At 36.9% G+C, this 17179-nt stretch overlaps 2 protein-coding genes, 1 non-coding gene and 1 pseudogene across 3 annotated transcripts; 1 reads left to right on the top strand and 3 right to left on the bottom strand.

The window, feature by feature from the left end:
* Nucleotides 1-960: 960 nt before the first annotated feature.
* LOC129313579 (mannan endo-1,4-beta-mannosidase 2-like) lies at nucleotides 961-5982 on the top strand. The gene is made up of 7 exons (XM_054956819.1): nucleotides 961-1210; nucleotides 1313-1490; nucleotides 1615-2046; nucleotides 2703-2900; nucleotides 3451-3573; nucleotides 4383-4594; nucleotides 5221-5982. Exons 2-7 carry the CDS (start codon nucleotides 1455-1457, stop codon nucleotides 5621-5623), a joined length of 1404 nt encoding a protein of 467 aa, XP_054812794.1. The 5' UTR covers nucleotides 961-1210; nucleotides 1313-1454; the 3' UTR covers nucleotides 5624-5982.
* Nucleotides 5983-6573: 591 nt separating this feature from the next.
* Nucleotides 6574-7155, bottom strand: LOC129313247 (uncharacterized). The gene has a single exon (XM_054956212.1). The coding sequence runs from the start codon at nucleotides 7153-7155 to the stop codon at nucleotides 6574-6576; it is 582 nt and encodes a 193-aa protein (XP_054812187.1).
* A 1211-nt stretch (nucleotides 7156-8366) lies between these two features.
* Nucleotides 8367-16092, bottom strand: LOC129313246 (callose synthase 12-like; annotated as a pseudogene).
* LOC129314757 (small nucleolar RNA J33) lies at nucleotides 12841-12921 on the bottom strand. The gene has a single exon (XR_008594262.1). It is a non-coding gene; the product is annotated as a small nucleolar RNA J33 (small nucleolar RNA).
* Nucleotides 16093-17179: the final 1087 nt, after the last annotated feature.

Genomic DNA, 17179 nt, shown 5'->3' with positions numbered 1-17179 from the left:
AAATAGCATAATTTAATTAACATATGAGTGTAAAAATATTATATTTAATCTGTAAAGAAGTACTATTTAAATAAAAATTCTTTAATTAATAAGTAAATAAAAACACACACGCGTAAACTATGCATAATTAAGAAATAATTTGTTTCCAAAAAAAAAAAAAGAACACGGAAGCAAAAATATGATGGATTGCTATTTTTAATTTTTTTAAACTCAAAACCATATCGTTTCAGGTTCAGTAGAAGGGGGAAAATGTGAAATTTAACCCTATCAAGTCGTTTAAAACTCTTGTTCGCATCGGCTGAGTATGTTTCCCCGGTTCGCTGTTCACTTGTTTGAATGGTCAAACTGGATTTGGTTTTACTACAAAAATACATTTTTTCTATCTGCTTGATTATTTAGCCTTTTGACCATTCCTATGTATACTAAACTGATTCCTTAAATTGGGGTTTGGTAAATGAAATTTTATTTCCAGTTCTATGAGATTATCTGAACGAATTAATTATACTCGAATGGAATTGATAATTTAGGAGAAAAATTAATTTTGGAATAGTAGATATTAAGAAGAGAAGAGATAAAATAAATTAAAAGCACAGTATACAAATTTAAAAAAAAAAATCAACAGCAGCTTATAAAAAAAATAATAAAAGGTATACTGATCAATAGGTTCGTGGGTAAAACCGTGAAACTGGAAGAAGTACACGTGGTTTGCTGGTACAGTGAAGACGTAGTATTTTCTTCTCTTTTTTTTCCTTGTCTTGTTTTTTTTTTTTTTTTTGTCATTTTCCGGTGCTCTAATTGCGCAATTGCTCATGGCTATACAGACACATTGATACGAACACGCATAGATTGTCCAAAGTCCAAACCTTGATGGAGTGGGCTCCACGTGAGACAAGCTTTGAAATATGATCATGTCTGCAAATCCAAAAGCTTGCTCAGAAATATTAAATTACCAGAATATTTGCCACACAAGCTTAAAAAAACTCTACAGAAGCTCGACGGAGCGAGATTTTTCTTTTTCTCTTGGTTAATTTACTGAAATACAATTAATTCATTGCTTTAATTTGGTAAAAAGATTCAACGAGGCATCAGGGCCCGTAAGTCTAGAAATTGACAAGCCTTTGTTCTCTGAGATTAGAGAATATTAACTAAAACAGAACGAAGGAAGGGAAGCTGAGATAGCTTGTAATCCCAGATCTGATTACCAAACAGGGTGATATAAACGTTTCACCACGCTCATTTTCTTTTCCTGTTTTTTCTTTTTGGCTGTCTCAACCCTCATCATATTTTCTCCTTCGTCTCTCTCTTGTGGCAGTTTTGGAGGAAGAAGGCATGTGATTCTCGGCCTCCCTTACTTCTATGTATAGGAAGCCTTTCCCATTCATCTTATAAGTGCATTCTTATTTGAGACAGCAGTGAACTTTGCAGCTCGGAGTTAATGCCTTTCAACTCCATCGATGCTTCTGTCAGAGAGATCTAAGTACCCGAATCAGGTAGGTTTCAGAAACATTCTCCTTCACATCCGGTCCCTGTGAGGTTCACTAATTAATCTCCATTATCATCATCATCATCTGGTGTGATTGATTTGGGAGCTTTTTTTTTTTTTTTTTAATGCAGAGCAAAAAGGGTGTCTGGGAATCTCTCCAATCTCCTAAATCTCGCTGGTCTTCGCCGTCCAGTATATGCAGAAGAATGGTTTCTGGAAATGGTCTGTTTTACCCTATTCTTGGTTTTGCTTCCTTTGTGATTTTCATATACATGTCTTTTGGAGACTTGAGGCCGAGCTTAAGGGAAGAACGAACCTTGTCTTTTGTGGAAAGAAATGGGACTCAGTTAATGTTAGATGGCAAACCTTTCTACATCAACGGGTGGAACTCATACTGGTTTATGGTTCAGTCTGTGGACGAATCTTCCAGACCCAGGGTTCGTGCCATGATTCAAGCAGGTGCGCAGATGGGTCTCACTGTTTGTAGAACTTGGGCTTTTAATGATGGGGACTACAACGCCCTTCAGATTTCCCCTGGTCGGTTCGATGAGCGAGTTTTTCAGGTACTGTGACTCGTTGTTCTTGCTTGCTGGTTTCTCGTCGGTCTTTCTGTTGTGATTTTTGTTTTCACGTACATTGCTAAAATTGAGTTGCTTGGGTAATTTATGATGGTAACAACGCTTGTTTCGTATTATTGTCGTGATTCATCATGGCAGGGTCTGGATTTTCCAAAATTTGTTCAAAGAACTGTCTAAGGTCAACGGAATTTGTAAAATATGTCATGAATCTTGAACCCCATAGCTATAGTATATATTGTATGCGATAGAATACAGACAAAAGGTAGCATGGAGTCTCTATGCGCCTTGTGGCCATGTCATGAATATAGAATGATGTTAAAAAGTCCTTTCGATTTTTTTGCCCCAAAATTTGTGTCCTTTAGCTTGATGATTCAACATGAAATATGCTGGATTTGTGACACTTATTTTCCATCCTTTTTTCCCATGAAGAAGGTTCTCCTTGATCCATCCTACAAAATTGTTCTAAGAAATGTGTGCTTGCATTTTCAAATTTTCATGATACGTTATTAAATTTTGTTTTATATAGTCTGTGTCCGAAGTCTCATTTAGTGCTAAATTTGCCCCTTTTGTCTTTTCTGGTCAATTCTTTTTAAGGAGAAAAAAAAAAGTTTCAAACATATTGAGCATTGGTTGGGTGGCAGGCCTTGGATTATGTCATAGCAGAAGCAAGGCAACATGGAATTCGGCTGCTCCTTGCCTTGGTCAATAACTTGCAAGCCTATGGTGGGAAGACTCAGTATGTCAAATGGGCATGGGAAGAGGGGATAGGGTTAAGCTCTTCCAATGATTCTTTCTTTTATGATCCATCAATCCGCAGTCATTTCAAGAATTATGTCAAGGTATTGTATTGTAATCTTTTTCTTGTAGTATTTTCTGTGTCATTTTGTAGTTGCTTTTATTTAAAAGAGCAATATGTAGAATTCCTGCATGGATGTTCTTGTCATCCTGCAGCGATAAGCTCTTGCGCTGTTATGTATTACTTCTCTGATGGCCTAAGCATTGTATTACTACACCAATCTTTCTGTACCTTTTTGTCCTAGTATTGATAGAAGATGGTTATTTAGATGGCATATTTGTCTCTGCTTGCCTAACTTGTTTGTAATTTGTGGGGCAGCTGGGCTGCTTACCCGAAATATTTTTCCATAATATGCAATGTTACCCAGTCATCACGTCTGTTGCTTAATGTATGAAGTTTGAAGTCTTACTATCTCCTAGGTTAAAATATGATTGTACATAGCTCCCATCCCGTTCAGGATGATGGCATGACTGTTTCTCTTTGCTTTTCATTTTGCTGGAGCCTGGACATAGTAATTCTGATGAATATTTCATATTTGTATCCTTGAGACTGTTCTTAATTAAACCATTAGCTTCCTCTGAATTCTTTTACAGACTATTCTGACAAGGAAGAATACTATCACAGGAATTGAATATAGAAATGATCCCACCATATTAGGCTGGGAATTAATTAATGAACCTCGTTGCATGACCGATCCTTCAGGCGACACTCTCCAAGTAAGCTCTCTCCAAGTATCGCAACCTGTTTGAAAATTTAAGTATGCTGTCAATGTTTTCGACTTGTTGAAAGTTAATCAAAACTTGATAATTTCTTCTCATTGTAATGTCTAAGTGTATGCTGCATGTTGCTTGTTCCTGCTTGAGGGCAAGAAAGAAAATCTCATATGTACTGTTTTTCTTTCCTCTACTATGTTTAAGGATGAATTGTGCTGACATGTCTAACTCTTAAGCTTGTCATTTCTACAAAATTGCTTACTTTATAACCTTTTTCTTGGTCAATTATCTGATGCTCATTGTGATACTTAGTTTTTGTTATTCTTTCTAAGGAGACAAGAAAAAAATAATAGACGAATTGGATGCTTTGAACCCTTTAAAAATAGTTATAATGTGGTTATGCTTGCTCTTCTGGTTCCATGTAAGCTTGTAAAAAGGAGCAAACAAAACAAATTAGGTGTTCTTAGGTCTCAGCCCTTGCAAATCTGAGAAGGGAAAGAAAATTATAGTGGCGTTACTGCTTCTAACATAGATATCTGAGTATCCATTGTTCTGATGTGTAGTGGTAGGAAGAATAGGAAAGATAGAAAGAGAAAGAGATAAAGAATAGAGAGACGAGAGAATAGGATTTCCTGAATAGTACTCAGTGATTTATTCTCCAAAAACATAGGCTCTGATGTATACAATTGATCCTTGTGTAGTAGTAGCCTACACCCAACTCCCATTATCTACTAACAGTCACTAACTCCTAACTAACTAACTATTTATTTAATTATAAGTTACACATCATATTCACTTCACATAAATTGCAGGACTGGCTTGAAGAAATGTCTGCTTTTGTCAAATTGATAGACAAGAACCATTTGGTGACTATTGGCCTTGAAGGATTTTATGGTCCTAATGACCCAAGAGGCCCAGCTGTCAACCCGGAGGAGTGGGCATCCAGGCTTGGATCTGATTTTATTCGCAATTCTGGGATTGCGAATATTGATTTTACCTCTGTTCATATCTATCCTGACCATTGGTAAGCATTGCATGGATACCATATCTATGCTTTTGGATCTGCTTTTAGTCATGCGAAAATGGATAAGTGTCACAGAATGAGGTAATTTTGGTTTTTGGATAGGCAATGCATCCAGTTAAGTCCTCACTTGTCATTGAGTGCAGTCCATAGTTTACTTGGCAGGCATTGCCTTTCTTAAAAGGAAAATACCAATGGCCTATTTGATATGTAAGATGGGGCGAAGAATGGAAATAAAAAAAAAAATTGTAGATGAAAAATATCTCTTCTATCTCTGAATAAAATAACTTATTAAAGGGACAGTGAATGTTGAGTAATGATGACAAAGGTAAACTAAATCATTGCATGTCGCTATTTTTGTGCAACAGAAAGAGAATACTCTTCCTTTGCTGAACTTGAAAGTAAACTGGACACACAGAACTCCACTTTCAGAAGGAAGGGCAGCCAATTAGGGGGTCTGCTTTAAATTTCTCTCGCTTTGAAATGTTCACCTATCCTCTGTTTCTGAATTTTGTTGTTTAAGTCATGTTGAAGTCTGCATTCAAATTTATATTCAGAAAAATACATCCAAAAGCTACCAAAGATATTTTGAGATGGCTTATATGTGCGTGTGTGTATACTTGGTATAGGTTAAAAACACAAGACTTTGAAGTGAACCTGAATTTTGTCTCCAAGTGGATGCGTTCACACATCGAAGATGGTGACAAAGAATTGAAGAAGCCTGTTTTGTTCTCTGAATATGGGTGGTCAGACCTGAACAAGAACTTTTCGGTATCTGACCGTGAAAAGATGTACAGAACAATTTTAGACATAATCTACAAATCTGCTAAGAAAAACGAGTCTGGAGCAGGTGCCTTAGTGTGGCAATTCTTAGTAGAAGGAATGAATGAGTTCGAGGATGATTTTTGGATGATCCCATGGAAAGGATCATCAACATATTCACTATTTCTTCAACAATCATGCAGATTGGCCAAAGTCACAGGATGGACTCAACAGGACAGAAGTTTCAAAGAGGCATGTAAGAAAGTTTGATGCAATTCAAAGTTTTTTTGGTTATTGAACCAAAATGGGGATGGGATATAGGTTCTTTTTGTGGTTTGGTTCCATGTTAGTGGTCTAATGGCTAGTCTTTTTTGTACTACAACATCGGTTTTCATCATATAACCAATGCCACAATCAAGTGACTGCAAGAGTATACAGTGTTGCAGCACAGATTAGAGACTTTATGAACAGTGTTATTTCAAAGAGCATCCTCAAGATAATCTGAATTTGCGAGGATCTGTGTAGGTGAACTGATTGCTTTTTGAAGTCATACAAGTAAATCATTAAACCTGATTTACCCTGCTGCTGTACTTGAAGAATTATCAAATTATTGCCGGCACTTTGTATCACTCGCAGTTATTTCTTTTGGAAATTTGTTATGCAAGACCAAGATGACATCCAATTGAGAGTAATCTTTTCTCAAGAGAAGGTAAATTTTATGAAAACTTTTTTTGTTTTGGTTAGAACTAGATTTTTTTCAACTTCCTAGAAAGAGGTAAGACAACCATTGATACACCCAACTTCTAAGCTTAAACTGAGCCTTCATCCTGCAGTTTATAAAGATAGAATTTGACTGCTTGAAGACCACAGCGAAGGATTATTAATGAATAAGAAATACACCAATGGAAGAACAGGACTTTTTCTCTGGGTTAATAAACAGAGTAGAGATCATTCATCAATCCCCAATTTTGAAGGCAATGTTATCTCGGATAATTTCGAATTAACAGAAAAATCAACATATGTACACACAAGCACAAAACCCGAGCTTCTCATCACAGATTATCATCCACATCCACACCAAGGGAGCCCATATTTCCTATCAAACAAGCAAGTAAAAAAACAGAGAGAAACTACAAGGAGGAGCCTTATCAATTATCAATTCCACGAAGCTGGATATTGATAGGAGGCCAAATTGGGTAGCACCATTATCAAATTCAAGGCTAGTTGGAGTCACGCTTTGCCAATATTGTGGAAGTTCTAGCCCCGTTTTTGCCAGAAACAGTTTTATTGTTACCTTGAATCTTGCTATTCTTTGGAGCCTTCGCCTTCTTTCCTTCATACTTCGAATTATTTACATCAACATCCGCCTTCATAATAGTAGCATCATCATCATAACTTGTCAATTTCCCAATTGTTTCCTCGTTTCCAGTTTCTGATAGATCAGCTCCCTCATTCTCCCTAGCCACCATATCAAAATCGTCCCAGAGCTTCTTCACCAATCTCCTACGAGATCTACGATTATCGGCTCCGATTTCCTCTGCTTCCGCTACTTCCTCCCCATTGTCGTTCACGAAAGCCATGTATCTCCGTCGCTTGGTCGCAAACGGTGCCGGAGGAGGGGAAACCAAAACTGCACTATTCTTCTCTGATCCACCAGAACAATAACGAGCCTCCGCAGTCGGGCTGCCGCTCTCACGGTCGGCACGAAGCTTGTTTACATTGTTGTCAATTTTGCCCTGAAGCGTGAGGCGACTGAAGCGGGAACCACCAACTGACCAGTGAGCTTCGTTCTCCGACGACATCAAGGGGTCGGTGACGGGCACCGGCTAGCACTGAACTGGACCTCAGGGCAGGACGAGGGAGGCTAGGGCCGGACACTTTGCCGGAAACCAGAGAAACGCACCTTCTTGGCGGGAGGATTTGGCGCCTTTTGATGAGATTTTTTTTTTTTGGCCAAAGCCTTTTGATGAAATTTTGGATTTTAGAGTAATGTGCGTGCTCATATGGATCCAAAAATACACTGTATTATTTAAGGTTATTGATATTATGTTGACAAAAAAATATGATATTGGTATTATGATATATACTATATTATTTAATGATACCTGTTTTTTAGAAAAAATAAAGACATGAAGAAATGTTTTAAATTTTACTTTCCTTGCTTTGTTACCAGAAAAAACTTAATTAAAAATGAGCTATCTAAAATATTTACCTAAACAATGAAAACCCATAAACCGATTTGATATGAAATAGGCGGAGGATGGGAAAATAAGGGTCATACTATCAAAATATTTAATGTTGGTATGTTGAGAAATACAAAACATGCATTTTACGACACAAGTAAATAAAGAAGGACTATTAACAATTGAACATAATAAAATTATATTTTGTTATGTTCAATTATTAATAAATCTTGTAATATTTAATCATGTTATTGAGGAGCAAAATTATGTCTAGTTATTAGTTTTTTAGTACTGCTTATAAATATTATTATATTTGAAAGTAATCTTTTTTGAGATACTTTCGAACACTAAATATAGGTATTTTTTTTGATGAAGGCTTGAATCTTTACTTGTCATATTGTGAAAGGCTAATGTTTTTCACTATTTTCAATCTTTGTTAGTTGTTTAATTGTCATTTTGCTATTAATTTATCAATTGGGTGTAATTAGCCAAAAATAATTTGTTAGTGTGACTATTTGTGCAGTGAGATGTGTTTTCTATATTTGTGTAATTGTATATTAATCATGGTTAAAAAAGAGTAAATTTTAAATATTAATAGATAATAGATACAAACTCAAGAAGCTACTCCCTCTAATTTTATTTATAGGGCGGAGAGAGAAAATGTTTTTTATCTTATTTATAAATTATGTCATTAAATTTTTATTATAAATTTTTTTTCCTTTATTAAATGCTAGAAAGAAAAAATATATTATTAAAATATAAATATTTAATAGAAGTAAAGTTGAAAATATATTAAATTTCAAGATAGAGTGAATAACTTCTAAGATTTTTCTTTGTATTGGTGAAACATATTAAAAGTTACTTATAAATAAAACCAAATAAGCAAGTTCTAATCGTTCTAGTTACCAAAAACATTTTATAAGTTACAAATTAATTTATTTGAATTTTATATTAATTGAGTACCTCGATCAATTCAATAAGATCTAGCCGTGATACCAACTTACCAAGGCATGATCGCAATGTACTTATTGCAGTTTTGTGCGCATGTTGGCTTTAACGATGTGTAAAGAGGAACGAGTAATCGTCAAAATTTGTTTTCACACGCAACTCCTGTATGCCTGTAGGTCAAAAATAAGTCCATTATGCAAAACAAGTATTGATACTTTCATTAAAAGGAAAGCTTATAACATTATTTTTAAAGAAACAAATGCGAGCTACGCCAATAAATATCCAATATTGCAAAAAAATTGTGAAATATAAAAAAAGGACTGACTACTTACAATAACAAATATAGCCACAGCAGAGAGAGAAGGGAAGAAATGGCGCCCTCCCACAACGAACATGAACAAAATATGATCACAGCTCCCAACTCCAACAATAACTCCCATATCTTAAAGGAAAAAAATGTTTACATAAACTCAAGTCCTTCTATTCTGTGTCTTCTCCACCTCCGTCTCATTCCAAAGTCAAACCTGCAAACTAAATGCAAACCATTTTAATAAAAACTATATGAAGACAAGCTTTGCTTAATTAATTCGGTCACATGACGGGTTCAAAGCAAGCGAGTTCTGCGCACACATTTTATCTAGCAGTACATAAGATGCTTATTGCCATCCAAAAATACACAAGATTGCATAATTTCGCTAATTCAAATAATACTTTGGTGACAGCTTTCAATTGCCACACTAAACATTCCATGACTTTTTATACCTTGGGATCTTATACCTAAAAACTCATAAAAGGGGATGGAACATCCCGCTGGTATTCTAACATGCATACAAGAAGAGGACAGAAATCTTGCGTTCCAGAAGGTTCCATGGATTAGAGCTCCTCGTCTAAATGGAAATTATAAGCCCACAACAGAACTCCTTTGTGCATAAAGCCATGTCTCAGTTGAACTGAAATTAGAGGAAGTCATCACGGAAGCACAGCCAACAAGCATCCAGCAAAGTGAAAGAGGAAAAAAGCCACTTTATAATACGATGAAAAAAAGGCTGGGTCTCCACAACAATACATAAATTTGACATAGAATCATAAGGTTCTGTATAGTGACAAGGTATTTTCCAATTTCCCTGCAGTGACTTTGTCTGACACTACTGGCATTAAACTATTACTCTGATGGAGTGAGTTAACCATATTTAACTATGATATGGGTATTTAAATATCTATTAATAAAAAAGCAGTTTTGCTGTTAACGTCTATCCAGAATGGTATATTTAATGAAGACAGTATTGATGCATTGCAGGGGCCACTTACTGGTTCAGACTAGATAGACGACTTGAACGCATAATTCAACAAGAAAGCACCCAGGAATAGCATCAACTTCGTTTTATACATAATATAAATATAATCCCCTAAAAAAATATCAGACCATGGAATCATAGGTGTATATAAAAGAAACTACAAATGATCAGATTATTCAAATATAAGCGTCAATAAATTCTCAATTCCAAATCGCTTTACTTACTAAGATGTCTCCTAAAAGTACACGAGACTATCATTAGTTAGTCAGCATCTGCTTAGATGCTCACTGATAACTGGATAAAAAGATCTCTAGACAATTACAGAAAAAAAACTAAGTCAAATTTTTTTTCAACATTTTGAAACCAACCAAAAAATTTAACATATGTGATTGCTAGAACTCGTTCCCAGCTTTGTACATAACATGTGATGATGGTATTTATTGCCCACATAACCATTAACACACTGAACATAAAATATCCACTTCACTCAGAATGTAGACTATTAGTTGCACAAGGAAAGAAACATAATTCCGGCTCAAAAGTAAAAAGGTTTATCTTTGTCTTCTTTAGCCTGTGTATAAACAAAAGATCCACAAGCAAGGGCAGCAACAACAAAATAACAACTAGTAAAAACAAAAATTTCCAGTAAAACGAACCAATAAATATTATACCTCAAGGCGCAAGTTAAACACCGGGCTTTTTTCCTGTAATCATCTGGAACATCCGCAGACCCCTGCTGAATGCTTCGTTGAAGAGAGCTCTGGTCTGCATAGACTGAAACCCTGGCAACCATGATAGTAATACTACAGGAGCCATAATAATGGCTCCAAATAATATATCATACAAACAAGCCACGGAAACAAACCCGTTCCAAATGATGGTGGCTTGTCGAAATGGCCGGAATGCCCAGTAAATTCCAGCAAAGCAATTATCACAAGAATCACAAGAATAATGACAAGGAACTGAATCAGCCGATAATAGATATGTTGTTTTGCTGCATATTTGTCCCGGGCATACGATACTGCCACTTAAAACCCAGAGATAACAAAGACATAGATCCAAGACAACAAGTAAACGGCAATACTAGTACTTCCATCAGCAATACCCAGCTGATAAACAATTCCATACGGAAAATAGAAGAACCGAAGGTCCAAAATTATCTCCAATAACTTCCCCAAAAAGCCAGTTACCCTCAGATGATCTTGCTCTTTATACCGCCATCTTTCCCAGCTCTGTTCAGCTTTAGCAAACACACTTCCACGGTACCAAATCCAGATCAAAACATCATCAAAATCATAAATAGTCTTTAACCAGTCAAAGCCTGAAGGATTGAACACAAATGGTGCCATAATCCATGACATAACTAAGACCCAACTAGAGATGGTCATGGCTATATAAACGAATGCGTCAGTTGCCACAGGACTGCGGGATGCATAAATTATAAGTATCAGCCCCAATTCAATCGCTTTCACAAAATGGCTACAAGCATATAGCCTTTAGTTTTCTGCAAAACTCTTGTGCTCTACAACAAATCCACGACCAGTCGGTCGATACTTTGCCCCACCATGAAGGATTGTCCGGCCGAAGTAATGGCTACGAGTGCCCAAGGAGAACATGCAGAAAACTGATGAAAGCTAGAGCTGCATTGTCAGGAAATCCCAAATAGCTTGAAGGAACCCATGCTCAAGGGAATTCTTCACAATCATGGGAAGGGCAGCGAAAATACCAAGTTGGACGACGAACTGCTGATTTAAAATAGTGCCTAGTGCTTTATTGTTATTGCCGTCACTCCCCATGGCAGCTTCAATACCACTGAGAGGAAGGTAGAGTCGGCCCCATAAAAATGCATATACAGTCAGAACAATCATCTTTGTATTGAAAAAGAATCCCACAGTAGTGTAGAAGAATAAGAGCATTCGGAAGAAATCGAGCCTGCGGCCCAACCTGTAGACATCTCTGCTCAAAACTTGCTCCCCATTTCCACCGGCAACCTTGGCTTCGAACATTGATAGATATTTGATTCAACCCCACATCCCTTCCCTTTCGGACCTGAATGTATTCATGGTGCGTGACATTAACCCCGCGGAGAGAACAATTAAAGCCAGACAAAATGTCCTCTCTTATGTTGATTACTCTAGATCCTTTACTAATAATATCACCTCGAGTTGAGAACCAAAACCGGTCGAACACATCTGGATGACCGTAATGCAGTCTGATTTTCAAAGGATTTGCCAAAACTCTTTGCCCTAAGGTCACAAAACTTGTTTCTTGAGCTGACGTGAACCAAGCAAGAGAGGAAACCAAACCAGTAAAAACGTGTTCTCTTACTACTAGAATAGAAGGTTTCCGAATACCATAATAATGCTTTTATTCTTCTAAGAGATTCCACATTTCAAGTGCTTCTTCAAATTAGTTGTTCTGGTTCATGCCAATGGTCTGAACAGCATCACCCGGGGCATAGCATGGTTTTTTATTTTCTGGCTTTCCTTCTCCAAGTCTCAAGGGACATGACATTTTAATATGATAGATCTTATTTACAAGACATTTTTTAAAAATAATTTTTAATTTAAAATATAAAATATCATGTAATAATTAAATTTTTTTTAATTTTATATTTTTTAATTAGCATGAACATATTTAATATAATTATACTATTATTTAAAATTAAGAATAAAAATGAGGGTGTATTTTATTATTTTATTATATATAAAAAAAAAACTAACTTTCGTTCCTTATCCAATTGTTGGTCATACTTGACAAGAAGAGTAATGCTCCTTTTCACACCCCCCCAAGTGGTAACCTTGTCAACATAAGCAAATCGAAGGGCTTCATAATTTTTCATTAGATACAATATTTCATTAGCACGAGGATCTTTTTTCTATTTTTGAATCCCATGTATCTGGCAAATTTCATTAAAGCCGTCCAAGTTGAGAAAGGGAACCTTTGAATAGCAAACTGGTAGAACTGCCGGCTCTGCTTAGATTCTCAGAGGAGGGAGATCTTTCAGATTTAAAGTCATCTAAACTGTCTCGCCTCAATGAACCTAGTTCACGTGAGCCTTCTCGAATATCCATTTCTGATGCAGAATCTAGAAAAGCCAACATCTTAAGATCCCGATAGTAATACATCATTCTTCTAACAGTCCGAGCCAGCGTTTGTCATCTGTAGGATGGCCAAAGCCTCAAACCTCTTGGTTTGTCAGTCCAGATATCACTATCTTTTACCATCCCCTCTCGCCGTATCCTTTCCATAAAATTCTTCCATTCATCATCATAAATAGTCTGCAAGTAGTACAGGATTGAAATCCTGTCTTCATTCTCAGTTCTAGGTTGTTCTTTGCTGAATAATACATCTTCACTATAGTAAGGGGTCAAAACACTGAAAGCCATCATTTTCTCAACTTAAGGAGCATGGGGCATATTCATGAAAAGTGAGTTACTAAAGAAAGCAATCCGCCGCCTAGCTTCAAGATTTACAGGAATGTTTTGCATTGAATCCTTGGAGGTAAGAATTGTATGCAAACGCCGAACCTGCCGATAGAAGTTCCCGTTGTTGGCGGGAGGCAACTGAATGGCATTGACAAAGAGTAAACCCCTTGAAGAAGCTGGATTGCGTGGAACCAAGCCATCCTCACGTAGTTGGTGAGAACTCCTTCTCTCCTTGAAAAAATCTTGGGTAGCAATCTCATAAAGAGCCTGAAGAGTATTCACTAATTGGTTAGATTTTTTTTTTTTTTTTGGGTTTTTCCAATAGCTCAACAAGTTTAATCTTCTTCTCATGGAGCCGGGTCAGTGTAGTTTTTTTAAATGTTTTAGTGAATTTCTCAATGTCAAGAGAGTAATCCATTTCTTTAAACAAGACTGTCACAATGGAATGCTCTTCACTATTAGATTTGATAATCTCAAGGACCTAATACTTGATACAATTATATACTTCAATGACAAGCACGGCGCCTGTACTCATTCTTGCATATCTTCTTCCAAAGCCACCTATTTGGACAATCATCTAGTTCTTTGGCCTGACTACGTGCCAGCAACAACTCATTGGAGAGAAGAAAACATGGCCAACGTATCACCCTGACGTTCCAAGAGTTTGGTGGGAGTTCCAGAAGCTCAACCTCTCGATCAGACACGATATCCTCCTCCCTGAAAGACATAATTATTTCATTCCATATCAAAGCAAACGTGGCGGCCTCAACCTGGTTAGATTCAAGCTTCCTGTAGGGCTGGCCAAGCCCATACCTAAGCTTTAACCTGTGGATAGAATCATTAAACTTGCTCTCCAATGTCCCCCTTGCATTTAACAACTTCTCCTCTGGCTTAAGATTAAATTGGATTGCGGCAGCAAAATATTGAAATCTTAATCGCAGATGTTGCATATTTCGAATATCACCCAAGTGTGCAAACAACCCCGCAGCTGCCCCGACTAATGATGAATATATTGAATACCAAATGTGAATATCCATTGGATAGACCAAAACAGGAGGAAGCCACAGTAGTCCAACGGCAAGTCTGTTGCTGTTGGGAAGAAACTCATGCTATTCATGCTCAACATCCTTAAGGTCCAACACTGCCTTTGATAGTGCAATCATGGGTTTAATCTGAAGGAAGTAACTGAAACAAAACTTAATTCCAAGCACCACAATCCAGAACAAGGTGTATTTAATGTTTATCTACAAGACCTTCACGCAAACCACGACCAACAAAAGATCTACTCTGAAACCACCAAGACAACATGTAAAACATTTTCCAATTTGTGTTCTCGATAAAATTTCTAATCCAAGGAACAATAAAGAGGGCTAAAGCTAGAAGCTCCGGAGCGATAAAAACAAGCACAACCTCAAGAAAATTCACCATCCGTCTATTTGCTTCAACTGACCATCTTGGTTTCTCTGCGACCATATCCTCCCGTAAAATACACCAAATACCACAATCCAGGCAGCAGCAACGACGCATTTGAGGACCATTCTCACTCCAAGAGCCATGGTCTCCCTTGAAACCAACTTATAATGCATCCCTACAACAAGCAGAGACCACGAAAACCTTAGACCGCCCCGACTGAAGAAAATTGTTAAAACTCGGACCTGTACGGTCATATCCTCCAGTGCTTGCAAAGGACATGTCTTCTGCTCCCAAGCAACAATTACTGCCGCTTGGAGGAACACTATCAGCATCACCCAAAGCCTATCGAAACTCCGGAACAAATTCCAAAACGAACTCTGTTCCACAAAACCAGTCGTACCCCCATGCTTTGCCCTGCTTGATATCACATAAGAGTTACTTCCAACATTGATAGGCCACTTTAGCTTCTCAAAACACCGTTTACTCAAGAAATATACTCATTTATATCATCATAATTCCGCCAAGCACTGTGAGGTACTGTACCATTCTTACTACTCTCAACCTCAGCCTTCATCGTTTCATAAATGGGCTTCACCACAGAGTTCAGGAACCCATTCTCCCCAGTAATCGAAGGCATCACTGGCTGGCCGGTATTCTCATCAATGTAATCCTCTAAGATCTTGCTCAACTACATGGCCATGTGATGGAAAATATAGCAGAGGCATTCAGGGACAAATCGAAGATTAGCAGCCTCACCCCAGATGAGTAGATAGAGGGAGACATAATCAGCTCTCGTCGCTGATCGGAGGAGGCCCCTCGACGATCGGGAATCCAAATGTTGGATTTCTTTCTCAAATAAGAGCACCAATTGGTGTAGTTCTTCAAAAGCTTCTTCCTGAATCTTCGTAGAACAATGTCATCCAAAGTGTCAATGTTATCAGGGGGAGGGGTTAAGCACATCTAGGCATTTGCAAGGTGGAGCACAAGGTGCTCACGCTGGTTCCGAACATTTTCTCTCTGAAAACCAAAGAAGAGGGCGAGCCAATCAAGGAGGTCCATGTGAGGGAGCCATTGACTGCAAGGGGGTTTACGGAGATCACCAACAGCACGGAAGGCGGCGCGTTCCTCCTGGAACCGCAGAGATGGGGTGGTCGTCGAGGAGGTTGTTGAGAGGGATGATATTGTAAGCTTCTTCTTCCGGAAACGTAGGAGGCCGGTTTTGACTGAAACCGGTGGGTGACGCTGCCAAAGACTCATGGCATTGGGAGCAGAAAGAAATAGAAAAGGAGAATGACAGTGAGAGGAAGAAGAGAAGCCAGTGGTGGGCTGTGTGAAGTCAAATAGTCAGTGGATAGTTTCAGAGTGGTGGTGGCGTGGTCGTCGTCGTCGTCTCATGGAAAACGTCTTCCGTTTGCACCGGAAACAGAAAGTTTTAGCCCTCCATGAAAACTCGACGTTGCAGTAAGAACCATCAATATCCATTTATTTATATTTTAATATTTTTTTAATATACGATGAAACATTTTATTTTTTTTCCATGTCGCCTAATCTAATATATAACTAATATTGATCAATATTATCGTAAATTTTAAATCATGAGAGCCATTTAATTTCAAAAACGATGTAATATATGAGTTTCATTTCATCTAATTAAGTAGAAGATTCGGTTATACTATACTATCCTTGATAAGCAGAGCATATTTGCATTTGGTTGTTATTATTCCTTACTGTCCTGATTGATTGCCAACTTAACACACTTCATTTATAACATAAAAATAGAAATAAAATAATATAACTGCTTTTCCATACAAGAATGAGATTTTTGATTTATTTGTCATAATGTCCCTTGAAAAGGAGATTCTCAGTTAGTCCTCCTCACGGACAATTGATGAGAGTGATGAGAGTGATGAGAGTGATGAGAGCTCTTTTTTCTATTCCGGGACATCTGATGAAATTGGCACAATACCAAAAAACTTTGCATTGCTCTGCGCAAAGATGATATGCACAAATCGAAAGATGAGAGCTCTGTTTGATACTATGTTATTCAGGGTCTTATTAATTAATATCAATAATATTAACAGTAATTTCAAATGCCCTTTCTGTGTGTCAGCCTTCTATGGAATTTCTTTTCTGTTGTTTAGCTTTATGTTTATAATATATAAAGTTATATAAATAAATCTTATATGAGATTTAATTAAATGTAGCATAAAAGGAATAAATCTATATATATTGTAAAGCAAATACACTGTAGATATAAACAGTGCTTTACTTTATATGTATGTATGTATTTTAAATTTGGTTAATGAATTTTTGTTAAGAAAATTAAAAAATATATAATTGTGGAACCTATGATTAAAAAGTAAGTGTAGGACTTATCATAAAAAAAATGTGAGTGTGAAACTTGTATTAAGTAAAAATTAATGATGAATATAAGATTTTTAGTAAAAATAATAAATGTCAGATATGTAAAAAAATTACTAACCATAAAAAAGTGGGTGTGGGCCTATGATTTAACTAATAAAATTAAATTAATAATTAATTTACAAAATTAATTTTTTA

Source organism: Prosopis cineraria, unplaced genomic scaffold (assembly GCF_029017545.1).
Source record: "Prosopis cineraria cultivar Desert tree isolate PC_DT_omini unplaced genomic scaffold, ASM2901754v1 PC6, whole genome shotgun sequence".
NCBI lineage: Eukaryota > Viridiplantae > Streptophyta > Magnoliopsida > Fabales > Fabaceae > Prosopis > Prosopis cineraria.
The sequence above is the reverse complement of the archived record's forward strand: the minus strand, read 5'-3'. Positions and strand labels throughout refer to the sequence as shown.